Source organism: Aplidium turbinatum, chromosome 1, assembly GCF_918807975.1.
Source record: "Aplidium turbinatum chromosome 1, kaAplTurb1.1, whole genome shotgun sequence".
NCBI classification, from domain to species: domain Eukaryota; kingdom Metazoa; phylum Chordata; class Ascidiacea; order Aplousobranchia; family Polyclinidae; genus Aplidium; species Aplidium turbinatum.
This window is the reverse complement of record NC_137472.1, coordinates 13,011,472-13,031,739: the sequence shown is the minus strand read 5'-3', so window position 1 is coordinate 13,031,739 and position 20,268 is coordinate 13,011,472. Positions and strand designations below refer to the sequence as shown.

Here is a 20,268-nt window from a genome sequence, read left to right as displayed (position 1 = left end):
GGGGTGGCAGAGTAAATATATTTTTTATTGAATTTAGCTGGTGACGATCAAAAGTGGTATAGTAGCGAAGGTGGCATAGCATCGAAGTTTGACTGTAAAACTTAAAATTTGCATGTATTTTTGTTGTGTCTTCTTCATGTTTTGATGAATAAACAGCTGATTGATTGTTCCGTATAAGCTTCAAGCTTTGTCCGATTGATTCCTATTCAGACAAATAGGACAAAATAACACACTGGAAACAAACGGAAAATATCAATGTAATCTAAAGAAGCTACGCTTCGAATACCCAATATAACTTTAAATTGGATGAAAGTTTTCATCAATAAAAATTAATTTGTGCAACAAGCTTTCAAACTTACGTTGGCTGCAGCACATATAATTTTTGGAAGAAAAGTTTTTCCTGCCAATGTTTTACGTTTATTTTGTTAATTACGCAACTAATGACTCAACTCAGCTGTTTTGGTCAAGTTTGAGACAAAGTTTCCATGGTCCAGGCACTTTTTCATTTAGTCGACGATGCTATATTAAAAACACGGAAGCAGCTGACTCGATGACTAATATAGTCTTTCGCTGCTTCCTGTCTGTTGTTGAATATATTTGTACCGGTTTATATTTGTACCGTAGGCTATACTATTTTTCGCAACAGACAAAATAAAAGGTTTTTCTCTCTCTATAAAAGTGGGAAGTTGGGAGAGCAACACAGAGCCAACAAGGCTTCATAGGATGGACTAAAAATGAGAAAAACAATTTCGGTAAATGTTTCGATGGGAGTTGAACAGAGATCCTTGCAATGTTGAGCAGACACTCATGAAAGTCGCCTTCAGACGGTTTCATCCGCTAGGTGACCCACTGCAGCATAAAGAGTCGTCAATGAAGCGTAGTAGGCCTACAACTATAAAAGCAGTGAATTCAACCATCGATGATTCATTTCATTGTCTCAGGGAACAGGCATGGTTGAAACGACGATGCAGAATAGTGCTGCCCTCGGTAGTTTGACTGGGCTTATTAACGAAAGACATGATGTTTTTATCAAAATTGTATTTAACACAACGCACTAAGTCATCCACACGTTCAAGATAGGATTTACAGCTGGTACAAAGTATTTGCAGACGTACAAAACACACCAATAAAACCAACACAAAATATTAATGGAGTTTCAACGCAGTTTACACACGTGATGTAGACTCTGGTGAACAACTCAAAACAGGGATATCTATATCGGTAGTCACTTTAACAAGTCGAAATTCTGCCACTAAAAATGACTAGAATGAAACCGCCAACCAATCATAAGCTACGGTTTAAGTGACGTAAAAAATGGCGAAAAGAAGATGATACAAAGCAAATTAAGTGATGGATTTTTTGTCAACTGGTTGGCTTAGGGGTTAGGGTTAAGGCTAGAAAGTAGTCATTTCATTGACGCGTGTTCGATTCTCACCACTGCTATTGCTCTTTTTCTTCTGTAATTACCAAATAAAGTTCAAAACAAGCATTAACTCTCTGGATGAGTGCTCGAAGGATCACAATTGGACGGAAGCCTCTTATAACATGTTCTGATTGGAGGCGGTTGCATTGTAGTCATTCGTAGTGGCAGAATTTCGACTTGTTAAAGTGGCTACCATCTCTATATCCTTGGCTCAAAAACAAAATTATAATGAGGGAAAAATTACAATGAAAAGTTAGAAATTGCATAAGTACGCTGCTAGGCTACAAGTGAAAAACAATGTTGAGCAAATGAAGTTTCGCGCTTTTGCTGTTCATTTTTTTAATTGATAAACTATTTTACATCGTACTCAGGCTTCCAAACTAGCAAACGTTCCCTTCTCTTTTTCCTGTGGCCATACATAGAAACGAAGTAAAAAGAGAAAGTTTTGCTAACTAGGTCAAGCCAGGCAATTTGAAGATAAAGTGGACAGGATAGCAAAGTACACCAAGAAGCGTTGAAAATGAAGATACTTTAAATGTTATGAAGCAAAAATGAGGTTTATAACTTTTGGAAAGCGACTTGAAAACTTCAGGTATTGACTTGCGACCGTATGGTCAATGTGTCATCACAATCATTGGCACTTGGAATGAGACAGGGAATGGCAACTTGACATGAATAAAAATGCACCTTGCCATAGAAATAAGTATGGCGCAGTTAATTCCTGCCAGGAAACCAAAAAGCATACAAATGGAAAAAGTAGCCTACCGTTGAAGAAGAAGTAAGCAAAATATTACTTTTCAAGATTCGAAAACTGTATACACTGATTCCAACCAAAACAATGAAATGGCGCCCACAGCTGGTAGGTATTAACAAAAAAACAGGGCGCTGACGGCATCAGCAAGTAAGCTGAGTTTTAAAGTACAGCTGGTGATACAGGCAAATGGAAAAAACAAAGTAACAAAGTTGTTGCGGATTCCTCTTCATTTCCAATCCTTTGCTTGCAAACGCTACATCTTCAATTTTTATCGATTGTTGATCCATTAGGTCCGTGACGTCATCTTGCGACTACTCAAGAATTTCTTTTTAGAGTGACATCGCTAGAGTTAAGACGTGTTTTGCTGCCTCCTAATTACTAGATAGTACAGTAGAACCGTCATCGGCACCATCACTTCAACCAAATAACTTACGTTACTCCTTTGCCTTGTAGAGAGTTGTGCTACTTCTTTGGTGGATCACTGAGCGTGGTATCTTAGACAGTGGAGGTGTCAACTCAGGAATACTGGAAGCATTTCAGGTTGAAGCTTGATATAACAGACATCCACTAAAATTAAGTAGGCGAGCAGCAAAGGCAACGAAGATGGTAGCCGAAGAGCAAATCTGTCCACTTTTACATTTGTTCAACATCTGCATTCGTTGATTTAATGTACAACTTGACTGACATTCTGTCTGGACTTATCTATTCGCATCTTTTTATACTATAGCAACGTACGGGCACCCACGGCAGATAACTCGATAGAAAGACATTTCAACAACAAGAGTTTGCTGCGGGGCACAATGCAAACAAGTGGCTCGGTTCTATTTTTATGTAAATCATGCAGTTTGAGAGAAACAAAATGTCAGGCACCTATCAAAAGGGAAACCTGGTTACATAACAGGTGATCTTGTCGTACGTAAAAGGTGCATCTTGGGGTAAAAATAAGAAAGTGCCCCGTTTTATATCAATTTAAGTACAAATGGCGCACAGGCGAATGAAAACAGCAGAATAGATTGGGTGGAAATGGATTGCCACAGTATAAGATGAGTTGTTATGAACATAATTTGAATAAATCGAAATAAAACTAATTAATAGTGCAAAATGTATTGAAAAACATCGTTGATAAATCATTGATTCAACCATTATTTAACGTAAATATTCATTGATTGATACAATAAAAGTAATTCAGCACACGATAAAAAAACACAATAGGACCAATGACGCGTCAATAGAATATTCTAGAAGCACATTTCGCATCAAATCACAATAAAATCACGTAAGATGTCAGGAAGAGTTAAACATTACACAATGGTTAACCATCGCAAAGCAATTCAATTCTTAGTCGGAGAGAAACCATGGAGAATTGAAGAAAAAGATGCCATCTCACTGAAGCAGTGTAATTCACAAGTAAAGGTCCCAGACTCAGTTACGAAGCTTCGGCGAATGAGAAGCTAAAGAACCTATCACACTCAACCTTCGGTAAAACGAAAGTAGGGTTGCCAGTTTCTTTCTTTCGGTCGATTTTTGGTTACGACTATACGACATCCACTCAATTTATTACATCTTGCAGAAAAAGCGGTGCAACAACCAGGCTAAGTGGGGAGTCGAACCAGGTTTGCATTATTGGAAAGTCAGCGCCTGATCTGCTGAGCTATCCCACCACTAAATTCACAAATAATTTTTATCAAAAACTGGGCATAAACGCGTAAACTGCAGCGTGAGACACACCGATAAAAAGAGCAACTGGCATATTGTTTGTCTGTACACAACACGGGTATAGACACGCGAGTGTATTTTTCAATGCATGGTATGAGTTTGTTGGCTATCATGTCAGTTAGTTTGATTTTAGCAGTGCAAAAAATTTGACTCTTCTGCAGATCAAAACCGCAAGAGATCATTCCGACCCTTCTGCTAGCACCATCCCTCTTCAGGAGCAGAATCAAAAATCTCTTGAATGATATCCTTGATGTCCTTGCGGCCAACATCCTCCAGTTTATCCAACAGTTTGTCTGCAGTTGCTTCTTTGCCTTCCCTATTCTTCCAAATTTCCAAGGCGTGCATCACTTTCTTCTCCACTGAGCTGTGATCTAAATCGAATGAAAACAAAATGACATAAAAAAAAACAAAAAAACAATGGAATTGTTTTCAAAATAAGCATCTTTTTAATTTGAGAAGGAACCTTCTGTGATTGTTCGGTTATCTAAAACTTTCACTACGCACGTTTGAGTCATCATCAGCAGTGAAATGTGTATTTGGAAATTTAGATTTTTTACGTACGCTTGTGAAACATGGAACCCAACATTAAAACTTCAAAATACCATCAATACATTCCACACGCAATCCCAATTCACCGCCGCGGCAAGAGGCAATGGCCGCCACGCATTTTCTTGCGGTAGATCGGCAAGCGGTTATAGCCGCAAATTTGTGTTGCTTAACGTCTCGGAAAAGCGTTTATGGCCGCATACAGCTTGTATAGCTTCGGTAAATTCCCTAAAAGCTTATGTTGTCTACCAGAAACAGTTTTGCATCAATGAATCATCATTATTCATTGTGCTGGTTCCAAGCAGTTTTGAGAAAAGTCTGTTCAAATTAGCTTTTCAATGAGTTTTTTTTACATTGATTCAAGACTTGGATACGTTGAATCCATGTAAAAGATGCTGATTTACTGGATGCTGGCTGAATTGGCTTCACATGACTTCACATGCCTTGAGGAGGTCAAAAAGCTTGCAGAAATTTGTTTGTTCGCACTACCTTTTGAAGGAGTCTTTTTATTGATTGATTGCATGCCTGAATAGTGAATATGTTGAATTTACGTAAAAAAAGGATGATTTAATGTCTGAAGTGTAAGATCTGCTATTGGAAGTAGTTTCACATAAGTTTACAAGCCCACGTGATCAAGCCCAAACGATGCTGATTTACTGGATGCTGGCTGAATTGGCTTCACATGACTTCACATGCCTTGAGGAGGTCAAAAAGCTTGCAGAAATTTGTTTGTTTGCACTACTTTTTGAAGGAGTCTTTTTACATTGATATAGTGAATATGTTGAATTTACGTAAAAAAAAAAGATGATTTAATGTCTGAAGTGTAAGGTCTGCTGTTGGAAGTAGTTTCACATAAGTTTACAAGCCCACGTGATCAAGCCCAAACGCCAAAATTTCGTTGGCGTAGCGCAAGAGCCAATGGAGACTGGTTGAAGAATTTTCAAAATTTTATAAACTGATCATATTCACAAAGACTTGTTATATGGTGCCAGGGGGCGCCGGAAGCGGGGGGCGGATGCCCACAATGGGGGGGGGCAATGGTGCCTTTTAAGATCATGTAAGCTACTGCACAATTTGATTTATAACAATTTCTGCTATTCGCTTTTAGCCTGAATATAATCTTTTACTTTTGCCTCAAAATAATATTTACGACACAAAATTCTGTATCACAGTAGGTTACATCATTATAACATAGCATGATGCCCTTCCGTGCCATTGTTGTTCTTTTTATACCGAACACTTGTATCATTACTCGTTAATGAGCTGATAGATGAGCATTATCGCTATATGTTATGTTAAAACTTAAAAAAATGGCCATTTAGCAACAAAAGTGCCCTTTTTTCATAATCCTAAGACACGCGTCAAAGATAATTCTCTCTACAACATCATCAAGCGCATGGAATATTTTTCAAACAAGTAAAAACTTCACTCTGTCAGTATAAGAACTGCGATTTAAGATAAACTTTTTTACCCTTAGCCACCATAATAATGATTATATTATCACTTACAGTCATGGTCCAACTTATGAATTTCATGAGGTTCTAGTAACAAGCCCTGCCTCATAAATTGGTGTTCGTTGGTGCTCAGCTGTTTTTCAATGATGCGACATGCTAAACAACGCAAAGAAATTAAGATTGGTTCATTGCAATTGAAGAAAATGCTGCTTGACCACTGGTATGATGGTTAAAACTACAAAACCGTAAACACTCATGTTAAAAAAGAACGTATCCATCAGAAAATATCAAAGCAAAATATGCAAAGATTGAAAAGTATTTTAGTTTTATTGTAAAAATATTTACACATTTTTGACATAACCATATTTTAGCTATGTCTTCAATCGGTTTATTCGGTATTAACGGTTTATTGCAATAAAAAGTAACGTTATTAAAGAGTTACATGTCGATTTTGTGGAAAAAATCATTAGAAAAAGTTTCTCAAAGAAATGGCTGGTTCAGGCAAACCTAAGAATTTGATGTTTGAAACAAATCAGCATTTGCACAAACGAGGAACATGCGTATGGATCAAAATAAACCAACATATAACGAAGCAAGAAAGCAATAAATACCAAGGTCAAGCCTTCTACGGCGCTTAGCATCTTTCCTCAGGGATCCGGAAGATATTTCTCCTAGTGCTGTGTAAAATAATTATAAATACATGAAACAGAATAACGTATTAGGCGGGGGTCGTCCAAGACGGGATGACGACATTCTGGCGCAACCGACTTCACGCGAGAAATTCTGGCGTGGCCAACCTGTTGCAGGAACATAAAGTACATTTCGCAGCGAGACTATTTTGCATAGAGTGTATTTCATTCATTTGGCATGTCTTGTTTGTTCAACACGCTGTTGTTTTCAATGTGTATACATCTTGTAAAATATTGGACAGGTACACGACACTGTGGCGCGATAAACTTGACATTTGATCACAGTCGACCTGCCGCAGGGACATTTTGCCGCCAACTAATCCAATCTCGAGACTACTTGGGATAAACTCTATTTCATCCATTAGGCATATCTTGCCTAGTACTGATATTTTTGTATATCAATGTTGAATTCTTGACACATTTATTTTCAACAAACACTTGTGACGCAAAAGTGTGATTCAATACATTTGGAAGAAGAAAATACGAGTAATAAACAAACAAAAAAACTAACCCCTAACTAGAAGTAAGACGTGTCAGCACAAGACTCAAGACAAAAAATGCTCAACGAACAACATAGAGTTTACAAATTAGTTTCCAAATAGTTTCGCGCTGTGATGTCTTAGCGATAAATCGACCGCAAATAATTGTCGGCTTGCGTGAAGTTGACCGCACCAGAATGTCATGTACCCGTCCAAGACTTGTGAATATATTAAAATAAGAACAGTAACATGTTGAACACTGCTGAGTTGAAGGAAGTCATGAAGGGTGAGGGATGTTGAGATGGACTTGTCAAATAATGATCAAGGCTAAGATTCGGACGTACAGGTGATAATGATGAAAATGGGATGTTCTTAAATATTAATTAAAATACGTACAAAAATATATATAGCTAGAAGTTTTCCGAGCAACTATTGTAATATATTGCAAAAGTAATAATAACGAAATGCAAAAAAAGATGAATTCAAACTATTAAGTTACTGCTAGTTAGAGATTAAAAACTCCTCAGGTAGAAATGCTCTGCTTCTTTAATGCAAAAGGAAATAACATTCAGCGAAACAAACTTGGCATCTTGTTTTTCAATAAGTATTAAGTAAGGGATTTCAAATCCAAAAAAATCAAACCTAATGTTTGTCACTTTGCTTTTATAATGTATGGCCTAATTACCTTCATAATTTGCATAAAAGTTGTCATTATTACTGCTTACAGACTAATTTCGCAGACTAATTTGTTTCTTGGCAAACACATAACAATTTTAGTGATTTTCTAAAGTGAACTGCTGTAAATTTTACTGTACTACGCTGTTTATAAAGTTGTATTGAAGAGGGTTCAATACCCGAAATCACGATCTGCAACACAATAATTTCAAATTGGACTTTGTCAAACATTTATTTTGAACATTGAATTTCCAGGCATCGCATCCTTTGGATCCGTAATTGCGCTTCTCTCTTGCACCAGCTTGACTGAGCGTATAGTTGTTCTCTAATACGTTAAATTGCCTACCCCATTTTTACATGCCAAAAGAATCGGCTTGAAAAAATCGAACAGCCAAAACAATAAGAAAGGATTCTTCATATTAACATTGTGTCATTGGAACAAAAAATGTAACAACTAGTGATAAATAACATAATTACGTTCTTCTGGTGCAAGCAAGCTCAACTATCACAAGATATATAAGATGATGATACGTCTGAAACTGTCTTTATTCCGCCGGAATAAAAGCAAATTATCACCTTATCCTGTGATAGTTCAACTTAGTTTGTACCAGAAGAACAACCAAACTAAAGCCAACCAAACCAAAAAGAAAAGTATTCTTACCAGGATCACAATCCGACTTCTTGCGGACGCTGTCGGGTTGAGGATCGCCATCAGGAGCTTCTTTGATCTCGCAATATGCCGAATCTTAAAAAACAACATTCTGTTGGCTCCTTGAATCTGGAATATTTCAGCCTAAATGTGATTTTAAATAAAGTTTTTCAAATTATGATTGAACACTCGGAGGTATACGATACAAACTTTACCCTATTATGGGTGAAACGGAGGGAGTCCTTGACACATGAGTTGTTGGACACAAACAGTAATCGGATGAAAATTTCAGCTAATCTAATCCATCGTATAGCTAAGCAGAGCGTGGAAAAGTGTTACTTCATTAGACATTAGAGATATTTACCCGCATCCCACAGCAATTAAGTATGTTGAATGTGTACGTATGTACAGTATATAATGTAGCAACTTTGTTTGCTTCAATTCGCCCTGCTTGGCTTTTTGCTCAAAAATGAACACACTGCACTATGTATAATCCATAGTAATTTCCTAAAAACCTTAACACCTTGTTTCACCCTTGGTATGGGATCCTCATAAGGTTCTTATTCAAATAGATTGAAATAATAAATTAAATATATATATGGAAAATGTATATATATGTTGAAATAGTTGGAATACCATCATTGCCTGCACCTCCTGTGTACGTCACACTACCAGAACCGTGGACATCAGTACATTGTGCTGCCTGTGCTGGTGGTTTGTTTTTGGATGCTGGTGACCCAAGTAACGATTGCGCTGCGCCTGATACAACAACACAGATAGAATGTTTAAAATTGTTTTTAGCAGGATAGAGCATAACTTCGATTCCAGGTAGGATGACACAACATACTCCTAAAGCTGCACCAACTGCGTTATTCTTTGCCAAATTTGATGAAAACGAGTGATAAGTAGGGCAACCAATTTTTGACCTAAACACTTGAAATTTTGACTTTATAATTAACAAATTTTGACCAATAACTTTCTGCGTTTGCAACCCAAATGCGAAATACAAAGCATATCAGAAATCAAACCGTTAGGTAAGGATATCTCCTTTTTCTAATAAGATAAAAAAAAAATGTGGAAGACTCAACGACACCACAGCTAACGAACAGGTAGTGAAAGTAACTCGAAAAACTGCAAAAGATAAATATGGAGTGTCTTTAAATATCCCGAAATTACTGAGAGGGTTGTGCAGTATTATACTTCAACATCAAGTAATGTTTCACATTATTGCCTTTTGAAGTTCCAGTCTTTTGTCATTCACCTTTGGGTGTTGAGGTAAACTCAGAAGCGTAATCAAGCAGTGTATTACGAACTTTAGAAGAATTTGATTGTTTAACCTTAGGCATAATTATAGGCTAGTTAAAGACAAATTTGAGAACATCAGGAAGCTAAAATTCAATACTATAATATATGTACAATGGTTTGTGAGCATTTATCTAACCAAGAACAAAGACCACGTTACATGCCTTCCACGCCTAGTCTACTTAATATGCAATGGTCAGTAGTGGGCGAAACAAGATTATTACCTCAGAAATTGCAACAAATGGATCATTACGTCAGAATAGCAACAGAAATTGCAACAAAAAATCAAAATCTGTGTAGCTTTAATAAAATATCAATAGAGAAAAGAAAAACTATGTTAAAAGATAATTTTGATCTAACCATGAAATTTGACTTTTTTTTGACTTAATAAATTTGAAACCTCTCTTCGTGTCAGCTTGAAATTTAGTTGATGGACGTTTTATAATCTTTGAACAACGCAGAAAAAATTTGACTTTATTGACTTTTGGTTGCCCTAGTTATAAGAAATAAGGCGCTTCGCAAATATAAACTTATACTTGCTAAACAACTTGAGCCGTTGAAGAAAAGCAACATTCGAAATTTTTTGCGAACGAAAAAACTGTAAGATCAAGTGGCACTGATAATAATGATGTTTTTATTGCGCTGGTTCGACTCTCGTGATGTACGCTTGAGCAACGCATATCAAGGAAAACAACTCTCCATTCAACGGCACTTAATGGATAGAATAATTCGCAAACAACAACACTTCAACAATCGGAAACTTCACTCTGTCAATCTTAGTAACCAGGCCTGTGTCAGTGATTCAAAGCCTCTACAAGTATGCGAAACTGCCAGGAATAAGCTCTCAAAGCTTTCTCAGCCCGAGAATAAAGATTTCCTTAACCATTCAATTATTATGAACAAACAAAGCTTACATTAATATAGATCCACAACATCTCGATAATACAAATTATATCATTCAGGATTGCTACCTTGAGTTATCAAAATAACGCTGCAGTTGCAAAGTCAATTTTATCGCACATCAAGCCATCAAGAATAGAACATTTTTACCATTTTCCAAAGTATGGTCTTCGTTTTTCGTTATTTCCGTGGCTCCGTTTTCTCCAGTCATGTGCGTAGTTTTCTTTGTGCATTTAAATTCTATAAGACATTCATTAATATTTCATTTTCAAGTGACACTTTGCAGTACGGCTATATGTAAATATTGAATTAAAAAACAATCAGATTGTGATAATAATTCAACTACCCCTGCTTCTGCCCCGGTCTGCTACTATTCGGTGAGTCCGATTCGGTGAGTTCCTAACCTCTAACCCCTAACCATAAAACGGCAATGATAATTAGGCTACGGTACCCGATAATATAAAAAAAAATAAAAAAATCCCCCCTTAAAGGATTGGACTCACCGAAACGGGCCATTCCGTTCTGCCCCAGTCTGACTTTATCAGCAAATTTCTAGATTAAGCTTTGTTGTTTCCCTTTACATACCACACTCATCTAATTTACTTACTGTGTCCACAATACTTTAGAGTGATAACTCCAAGAATCCAGCCAACGAAAATGCATGCTATAATAATCAGGACTATACTGGCATAGGAAAGAATAACATCACCCGCATAGTCACACAATTCATCTCTTGGGAGGATGTCTGACACATTTCAAAAGGGAAACTTTTAATTATTAAAAAATGAAGCACATACGCAGCGTGTACACTGTACAACTTTATAATTATATACATTATAAAGTTGTAAAGTAGAAAAGATTGAATCACATTATGGGCGAATTTAAACAATTGCAAACATTCTGATTTGTATAATTTCTTTAACTTATTAATATTTGAATGAATTACAAAACTTAACCAGTAATAATTTTAAACTCAGCTTCACCTGTTACATGAACCTAGAGAAACTGTCCTACAGAAGCGATACCAATGTTTAATGGTCAATGTGTAATATATATACGATGTTTATAATGGTATTCGATCAAGGTATATAAATAAAATTGTCACCTAATAATGATTAATGAGGATACTTTCGCTCAATGTACTTTTGAAGGTAACACTTATCGCACTAGTACAGAAGTGGGCAAAACTACAGTGTGCAGGCCACATGCGGCCCGAGACAATTTTCCTTGCGGCCCACAAAAAGCCTGAATTATATATAAAAAAAAAGATAATAAAAATAGCTTGAAAAAATTAATTACTACAACTAATTAAACTTTTTCTTCATGTACCGGTATATATACTGTATATTTCATCTTGATAAAGATAAATTATAATATATAGTCTTTTTATAGCATTGTTGTGGTATCTTCCCCCAGCCACATTGTGTTCTTTAGTGATGAGCAGTTTTAGCAATAGCCTATGTATCATGTCATTTGCGTACTCAGCCATCTTGCATGGCTATTAGTGTCAAAGCAGACGATTGCTAAACAGCAGATTACGTCACAATGGAAACTTCTGACGCATTACGAGACTTTCTTTTTTGTTTTAGTCTTGGAGATTCTGGGTAGAGAGGAGTGATAATTGCAACAGTTTTTTTGATTATATTAATTCGCTAAACAGTGTATTCTGTTTAATTTGCTCAAAGTGCATCTGGCAACGGGTTATCTTGATGTGGGTTGTTTTCTAATCATTATTTGAGACAAACGTTTTCTATATCTTTTATGTGATATATAAGATCTTCATTTCTTGGGTCACTTTAAAATTAAGTAAAAGCTTGTGTTTTGAGTATTTTAGATTTTATGTTTTGTCTTATCATTTTAATTATACTATAGTGTGGCCCTCGAACAAATTCCGATTCTGAATGCTGCCCTCGAGATAAAAATTTTGCTCACCCCTGCACTAGTATGTCAAAATTCTATACAAAGAATTTAGCTAGTTATACGAATCTTCAACTATAAATAATTCACAATGTAACTTCCATTACGACTTAGTTACTCTGGTACCTGTGACATCCGGAATGGGTGGACAATCAAATGTCTTCTCAACTGTAGGAGGACATGGTACAGTCACACATGGACGTGGGGTGGGGCAAACAAGAGGATGATCATTTTCTGATTGAGTAATTGGAAGACACATTTCACCCTCAGCAGACCACTGGTACCCATCAAAGCAACCACACTGCATAACCAAACATATGTCATTTGAAGGGTTGTTTTTTCGCAAATATGATAGTAGGCTATATATTGGTGCAGAGCAAATAAGTCAATGAATTGGATTGATATGATTATAATACTATTGGTTATAAATGTCTCCTTCAAGCAGGGCTATGGAGGCAGGCGAAAAATACATGATTTCTACTCCTCAGTTCATAACAGACCCACTCTGCTTCAGTGTTGCCAAATCTTTCTAATTTTTGTGTCTTCTTTTAAAATTTAATTTTGTTTTAAGTTGTGATCAAAATCGAAACAGAAAATTTCACAAGAACTGACAAGAACAAACACTTCTATATTACTGATATGAATATAGTTTTAGAGCGCAATGCCAATACAGAGAGCAAGAAACAATATTTTGTATATACAGATTGCAAACAAAAACTGTTGCCATCTAAAATTCAAAACTTTTTGTTCTTTAATTTAGTAAGGAAAACTTATGTTTTAAAATTAGCAGTTCCACATTAAACATTTTATATATAGTACAGAATACTACTTTTTTCAACAGCATTTCAAAAAAATATATGAATACCGGTAGCCTACACCAGGGGTCCGCAAATAGTGGGTTGCGACCCAAATTTTGGTCGCGAGACCATCCACAGTGGGTCGCAAAACGGTTTAAACTTACCATAAATATAACTTGTATATATAGCAAAAATAAATACAATCATAGTCTTTGATGTGCTGAGTTTCGTACAATTTGGTAGGCTACAAGAAAATTTATACTTTCGATTGTAGTACAGTATATAGTTCAGCCCACGGTTATATATCCTGGAAGACACCTTGTGCCAGGGCATGAAAACTCTCTCCAGCTTATCTCCAGAACTGGCGAACTGAAACTCAGCGAGACCAAAACATTGGCGGCAGCTTTCCACCTACACAACCGGGAAGCTGATCGTGAGCTACATGTTCAGAACAATGAAAAACTTCTGTCCTTCTGCCCCGAACCAAAATATCTTGGGGTGACACTAGACAGATCGTACACATACCGCCACCATTTGGTGTCACTGCGCAAGAAAATGACATCCCGTGCTGCACTGCTCAAGCGCCTGGCAGGATCCAGCTGGGAGACGAGTGCTGACACTTTGTGTATAGCAGCCTTAGCCCTTGTCTACACTTCAGCAGAGTACTGTGCACCTGTTTGGTGCAGCAGTGCTCACTACCATAACATCGACACTGCCATAAACAGCGCCCTGAGCACAGTTACCGGATGCCTGCGTCCCACACCATTGGACAATTTTGCCATTCTCGCTGTCATCCAACTTGCTGAGCTTCGTCGCGAAGAAGCCACTCTGTTTCTTGGCCGACGGGCACTAGAGCCTAACCATCTTCTCCACCACAAGATCTCTGCTCCCCCAAACCAGCAACCCCGTCGACTGAAATCAAGACACCCATTCGTGCCAGTCGCCCAACTTCTGATCAACGAAGCAGATGAACTTCATCTCTGCGGCTAGTTGGGCGGACAATAAATGGAATTCTGAAGGGAAGTCAAGTACCACCAAACTCCATTCGATCGTCCCCGATGCCGACACATGCCCCATAAGCCTGACACTACAAAGACAAGCATGAGTGCGCCTCAACCGTCTTCGTACGGCGTCAAACTTTTCCGCTCAACCATGCGCCATTGGGGAATGGCCTCTTCCTCCTCTTGTGAATGTGGTGTCGAGGAACAGACCGCAGACCACATCATGAATGATTGTACCATCTTCAAACCACCTAACGGAGTGGAAGGTCTATTTATTTTCTGTGTGATACAACCTGACTAAACTCCTATGAACGGCTAATGGAGTGGAAGGTCTGCGTGTCATGGATGATGAAACCAAAGACTGGCTGCTCTCTAGTAGCCTTCCAGTCTAGTCCGGGAACATCTTGAGTCTGGGGCGGTAAAAGGATAGAGTAGACTCTCGGCTCCAGAGGCTTGCACGACCACGACGAAGAAGCATATGGTTAATAGGTCCACCCACTTATTAAGCCCAATTTGATCCATTCCGGAATTACTGAAGGTATAGGAGTGGTAGAAAATTGTCCCCGCTTAATAAGCCAAAATCGTCCGGTCCCGATGTGGCCTTAATAAACGGAGACGACCGTATTGGAATTGATATTAATTTGCAAAGTGTTTTGCGCAAAATTATATACTTCCGAAACGTTTGGGTTGCGAAGATTTCGAACGATTGCATTTTGGGTCGCACCAAAAAGTATTTGCGGACCCCTGGTCTACACAATACTGTGGCCTAGATGTTAATACACTATCATGATTATTCCATTTTTTTTTCCATTTCAGATACAACAAGCCCAATTTTGTATTACGTGTTTGACCACTACTTTGTTATTGAAACTATGATAAAAATACAACGAATAATCTCAGCAAATATTAAAACGAATTTAATCTAAAACTTGTTTTTCTTCAACTCTAGAGTGCAATTAGACTTCCCAGATAGCAAATCTGTTATTTTTAGTTTGCGATGGTTCAATGGATTTGCTATGTGGGTTAAGAGCTACTAGTACTACTGCTTTGGAAGTAATTAGAATCACAGGTTTGATGTTGGCAGGGTTGAGAAAAACCCGGGTTTTTTTAAAAAAGCCCAACCCGCCCGGGTTTTTTTGGGTTTTATTGGGTTTTTTTAAAAAGATGCAAAAAAAGGTAGATTCATGCTTATTTCACCTCAAAACTACTTTTTACGAGTGAAGTGCCTTTCACTCACAGTATAATACATGCTTGCATAACTCAATAAAATAATGCACTAGGGCTGTTGTTGCTTGAATGTTGCATCATCCATTAGTTTCAAGATCAAGTTGGATGTTGCATCATCCACTGATTTCTATACCAAGTTGATGCTACTGTGGTAAAAATCACATTATTGCACCATTTGTTTAGATTTGAAGGCAAGGAGCATTTATGCCATCATGTTTAAATATTTTTTATCATTTATTATTTTATCATTTATAGATATATATTATATGTAGTAATGGATGAGCAATTGAGCGATTGCGTGGCCAATTAGGCAAATGCTCTGAAACAGCCATGCGTTAGAATTCGGAATCTGTAATTGGTAAATAGCCTCCTAAATTGCATTTCACATCATATATACAGACTACAGTAGAGTAGTACTTTCACCAATTTAACTATAAGGCCTTCTTGCATAAATGAGTTTTAATGTAGTATACACAAAGTGACATTACTTGATTTTTGTGTACTGTGCAATATCCACTGCGTTTTCAGTTTATTCTTGGAAATTACTTCACAATCACATCCTTAAGTCCTAATTTAAAGTTTGTTGGAAGTGCCTTGTAGTGTTTTTGTGAATTTTTTTAATTTTCCAATGAAAACTGGACAAATATGATGCTCTGGGTTTTTTTATGGGTTTTTTTGGGTTTTTTTAAGTGGGTTTTATTAAAAAAACCCACCCGGGTTTTTTTGGGTCGGGTAAAATACCAACAACCCTGGATGTTGGTGGTTTGTAAAGTACTACCGTACTGTATGCAATTGACAAAAGAAGCAGTGGTTCTCAAAACTTTTTTGAGCGCGACCCAAATCTGAGTTTTATGAACACCTCACGACCCAAGCCTCAAACATCAAAAATGTATTTTTTTCTAATATGCATGAAATAGAAGAAGACACAGACAACCAGTTGTAGTAGGCTACTATGAAACAATGAGTTATCACAAACAAATGATTGATTTTAGTGTGATTCATAATATCTTCAATGCACGGCTCTCTTTTAGTGAGTGCAATACGCAGATCGTCATTATAGGATCGAGGCAAATGCGTACCTTGGTTTTAGTAACCGTCAGTGCCAAAAATCCTTGCTCGCACAGATACGTGGTCACAGACCGGAGCAGAAAACTCACTGGTATCGTGGGTAATAATCTTGCTACGTCATCAATTATTGGCTTTTCCTTTTTAACCGAAGTCCAGAATTCTCCAAGTGACGCTGTGGAAAAAAGTTGTCGATGGAACTGATTGTGGTGCAGTTCGATACCGGTAAGCTCTTCCTGTAGTCTTGCATCTTCTGATAAGTTGTCAACCTTGGCCATTAACGGATTTCAGACCCACACCTGAGATGTTATATTTAAATTCCGGGATGTAGCGATCGAACTCCGTGATAAGGTTTTCTAAATGCTCCAATAAGGCGGGTTTCATGACTTTACATCTGATAACTGAAATTTGATTCCATTCCTCCCAGATACTCGTTCATGGATAGAAACGCTGCTGTTCATCCACGCTTCAGTTTCTTCATCCAGAGTTGCAGCTTTTCTTTGAAGGCAGACAGCTTCTCAGAGAGAGTGATAATATTTTGATTTCTACCTTGCATTGATGTGTTAAGATCGTTCACTGCGGTGAAGATGTCATTGAAGTAACATACTTTTAATACTCACTTCTTGTAAAGCTGTGGAAAGTTTTCCTTATGATTATATCAAAAATCCTGCAAACTATAAAAGTCACGGCCGGTACACTGAATTCTCTATTCGTAAACGTAAAAAAGAACTGCATTCCTAGCTATTATCGTCCTTGCACTGTCTGCCTCCTACTTATCTAAAATTAATAACAAACGCAATTCTCTGAAAAACTAAGAGAGTCTTTCCAGCTTCTGTAGTTGGCTATGGCTATACTGTCGCTGGCTGCCTTCAAAACTCTCAGAAAACCACATGATGCAATATTCAAGGTTACTGAGATAAAATAACTGAGAAGCCACACAAAATGATCCAATAAATCAGTCATAATAGAATTAAAAATACTTGAAAAAGGAAATGAATAAAGTTTGTTTGGGCAGAATTGAATCACCAAAGCACAACCCATTTTTTGACCCTGCGCGACCCATGGGTCGCGACCCATACTTTGAGAACCACTGAAAAGAAGTGTACCATATTTGTCAAAACTAACTTTGACTACTTTCACTCAAAACAACACAGAACTATTTTAACAGGTAAACTTACAATACGATCACTTGTAACACTCCCATCAGAAAGAGCAATCATGTTCAAAGATGTGGCACATGCTTTTTTTCTGTGACATGTCGAAAGTAAAGACCAGCTGAAATAACAAAGAATACACAATTAAACCAGTCACTTTTTACATCAAAACCATATCAACAAAATTATCTAGATGTGAATTTGATTAGATACAACAATCGTGTCATTTTTACATCGATTTAACATGTGTAGACGTTGAATACTTGTTCAATAAACCACATATATAATCGAACTAACATATTTTCTCGTACATTTTTTGACAGTGAGTAAATTAATTGATGCATATTTAAATTTATTAGAATTAATTTTTCATGCTTCAATATGATCTGCAAGATTTAAGTATGGTAGGCTATGCAAATAAACTCAAAAATTGTCTCACTAACTTGTTGATGTAGTACCCATCTGGGCAAGCAACACAATTAGGAAAAGAAGCAGATCCATCAGATGTTACTGCGCATTCAACATCTCCATCAACTCTGTAACCAGGAGGACATTTTAAACAAGACTGGGTTGGCACAGTAGGATGCTGATATCGGGGAAATCCTAGTGTTCCCATGGTGCAAATATGGATCTCACAAGCTTGTCAAGCCGTTTGCTTGCAAAATGTATATTGATGTCATGGTAGCCAAATAACTTATCATTAATGATTATTGTTGCCACTCAAGCATACGGTACATTTGTTGTGCATCAGTTTCTAGAAAATTTAAAAAGTAAAAACATAAAAAAGTGGACCAACAAATAGTTGAGCAAACAAACATTATCATATATAAAAGAATGAAAATCAAAGATGAGTTTTCAAAAACAAACAGAAAGTGCCTAACTGCCTATGGTACAGTATTGCACCGCGAAAAGGTACTGTACTGGTAAGTGGTAACCATTGGTTGGTTTGGTTTTAGAATCTTTATCCTTGGACTGACAAAGCCTTGATTGGTTATTCCTGGTAGTTTCGCATACCAGTACTTGTAGAGGCTTTTGACGCAGGGCCGGTTACCAAGATTGACAGAGTGAAGTTTTCCGATCGTTAAAGTGTTGTTACCGAGAAATTATTCCATTCACTAGTTGCTGCTGAATGGAAGGCAGTCTTGAAATGTGTTGCTCAAGTGCACACTAGGGTGGTCCTTATATTTTTGACTTTTGAAATTTTTAGGTCTCACCCTCCCAAAAGGTTCCATTTTGGATAAAAACACCCTGTGTGAAATATTTTTGAAAAATATTAATGTTTAGAGGTTCCTCAAGGCCCTAGAAATTTCCCCATACACTATACTGTATATAATATAGGGGGTGTGGTGCGGTATGAAATAAACTTTTTGAAACCCCTCTAAACAACTTTGTGCAGACATGAAAACACCTGAAAGCACTCTTAATCACAGTATTTTAACAGCAATCACAAGACACAATTGTTCCACTCTAGGACATAAATGTGTATTGCACAATTGTCACAAGACGCAGTTGTATTATTAGAAGACACAATAGCAGGCCTCAAAATGCGATGTCCGCGGGAAGTACCATCTAGATTGTTCATATTCAAGGAGCAGTGGGAGTACATTCAAGGAGTATTCAAGGAGCAGCATATTCAAGGAGCAGTGTATTATTAGAAGACACAATAGCAGGCCTCGAAATGCGATGTCCGCGGGAAGTACCATCTAGATCGTTCATATTCAAGGAGCAGTGGGGGTACATAGCTCAAGAGAATTATGAAGATTCTTCCACTGATGAAGAAGCTGCAGCGGGTGTTAAAGATATTAAGGATGATCTTATTCAGTTCATTCATGTAGTATTGGCCAAGGAAAAGCAACCTCGAGATGGTTATCGTGAACTAATGGAAATCTTATTGCTTTTTCTTGGAGATACTACACTGGGGCAAGCTAATTTTAAAGCACCTGGTGCAAGCCATCATGCACGGTGGATGATGAAAGTGATATACACCTTTAAGGTGTGGTTATTTCGAAGTCAGTTTCACCTGACATGCCGTGAGCAAACGGTCTCCATGACCTATGCGTGTTTTTTACACGCATCTATATCAAGGCGTGGGTAACAGCTCCTTTGGCTATAAAAGCTCCCAACAATGATTTGTCCTTATATAAAGAATTGGAAGCTTATAAAACTGTTAAAAAAGGTATCTCCAAAGCAACAACTGAAAAGATGGGTCGTCATCTGTGGTATCTTTAGGAAGAGCTTGTTGCCCTTTCTCTGTTTGATAATGACGTTGCAGCAAACATCAAAGAAGAAATAGTGGAAGTGATGAGAATTGGGGAAGAAAATTTGGAAGCACCCAATAAAAGAGTCCCCATGATACTACGGAATGGCCCATTTTGGTGAGTCCGATCCCTATTGGGTGATTTTTTTAATTTTTTTTTTTAAATTATCGGGTACCGTAGCCTAATTATCATTGCCGTTTTAGGGTTAGGGTTAGGAGTTAAGGTTAGGAACTCACTGAATCGGACTCACCGAATAGTAGCA

The 20,268-nt window shown here is 37.4% G+C and overlaps 1 protein-coding gene across 2 annotated transcripts; it reads right to left on the bottom strand.

The window, feature by feature from the left end:
* Positions 1-1,029: 1,029 nt before the first annotated feature.
* On the bottom strand, positions 1,030-18,485 carry LOC145779853 (uncharacterized). Of its 2 annotated transcripts, none has more exons than XM_082591518.1 (10): positions 18,192-18,485; positions 17,773-17,869; positions 12,631-12,805; positions 11,195-11,332; positions 10,738-10,827; positions 9,022-9,144; positions 8,398-8,481; positions 6,505-6,570; positions 5,948-6,049; positions 1,030-4,264 (listed from the first exon to the last, which is right to left on the bottom strand). In XM_082591518.1, exons 1-10 carry the CDS (start codon positions 18,362-18,364, stop codon positions 4,089-4,091), a joined length of 1,224 nt encoding a protein of 407 aa, XP_082447644.1. In that variant the 5' UTR covers positions 18,365-18,485; the 3' UTR covers positions 1,030-4,088. The 2 variants fall into 2 exon arrangements, with proteins under 2 accessions (XP_082447644.1, XP_082447652.1); XM_082591526.1 differs by having other exon boundaries at positions 9,037-9,144.
* Positions 18,486-20,268: the final 1,783 nt, after the last annotated feature.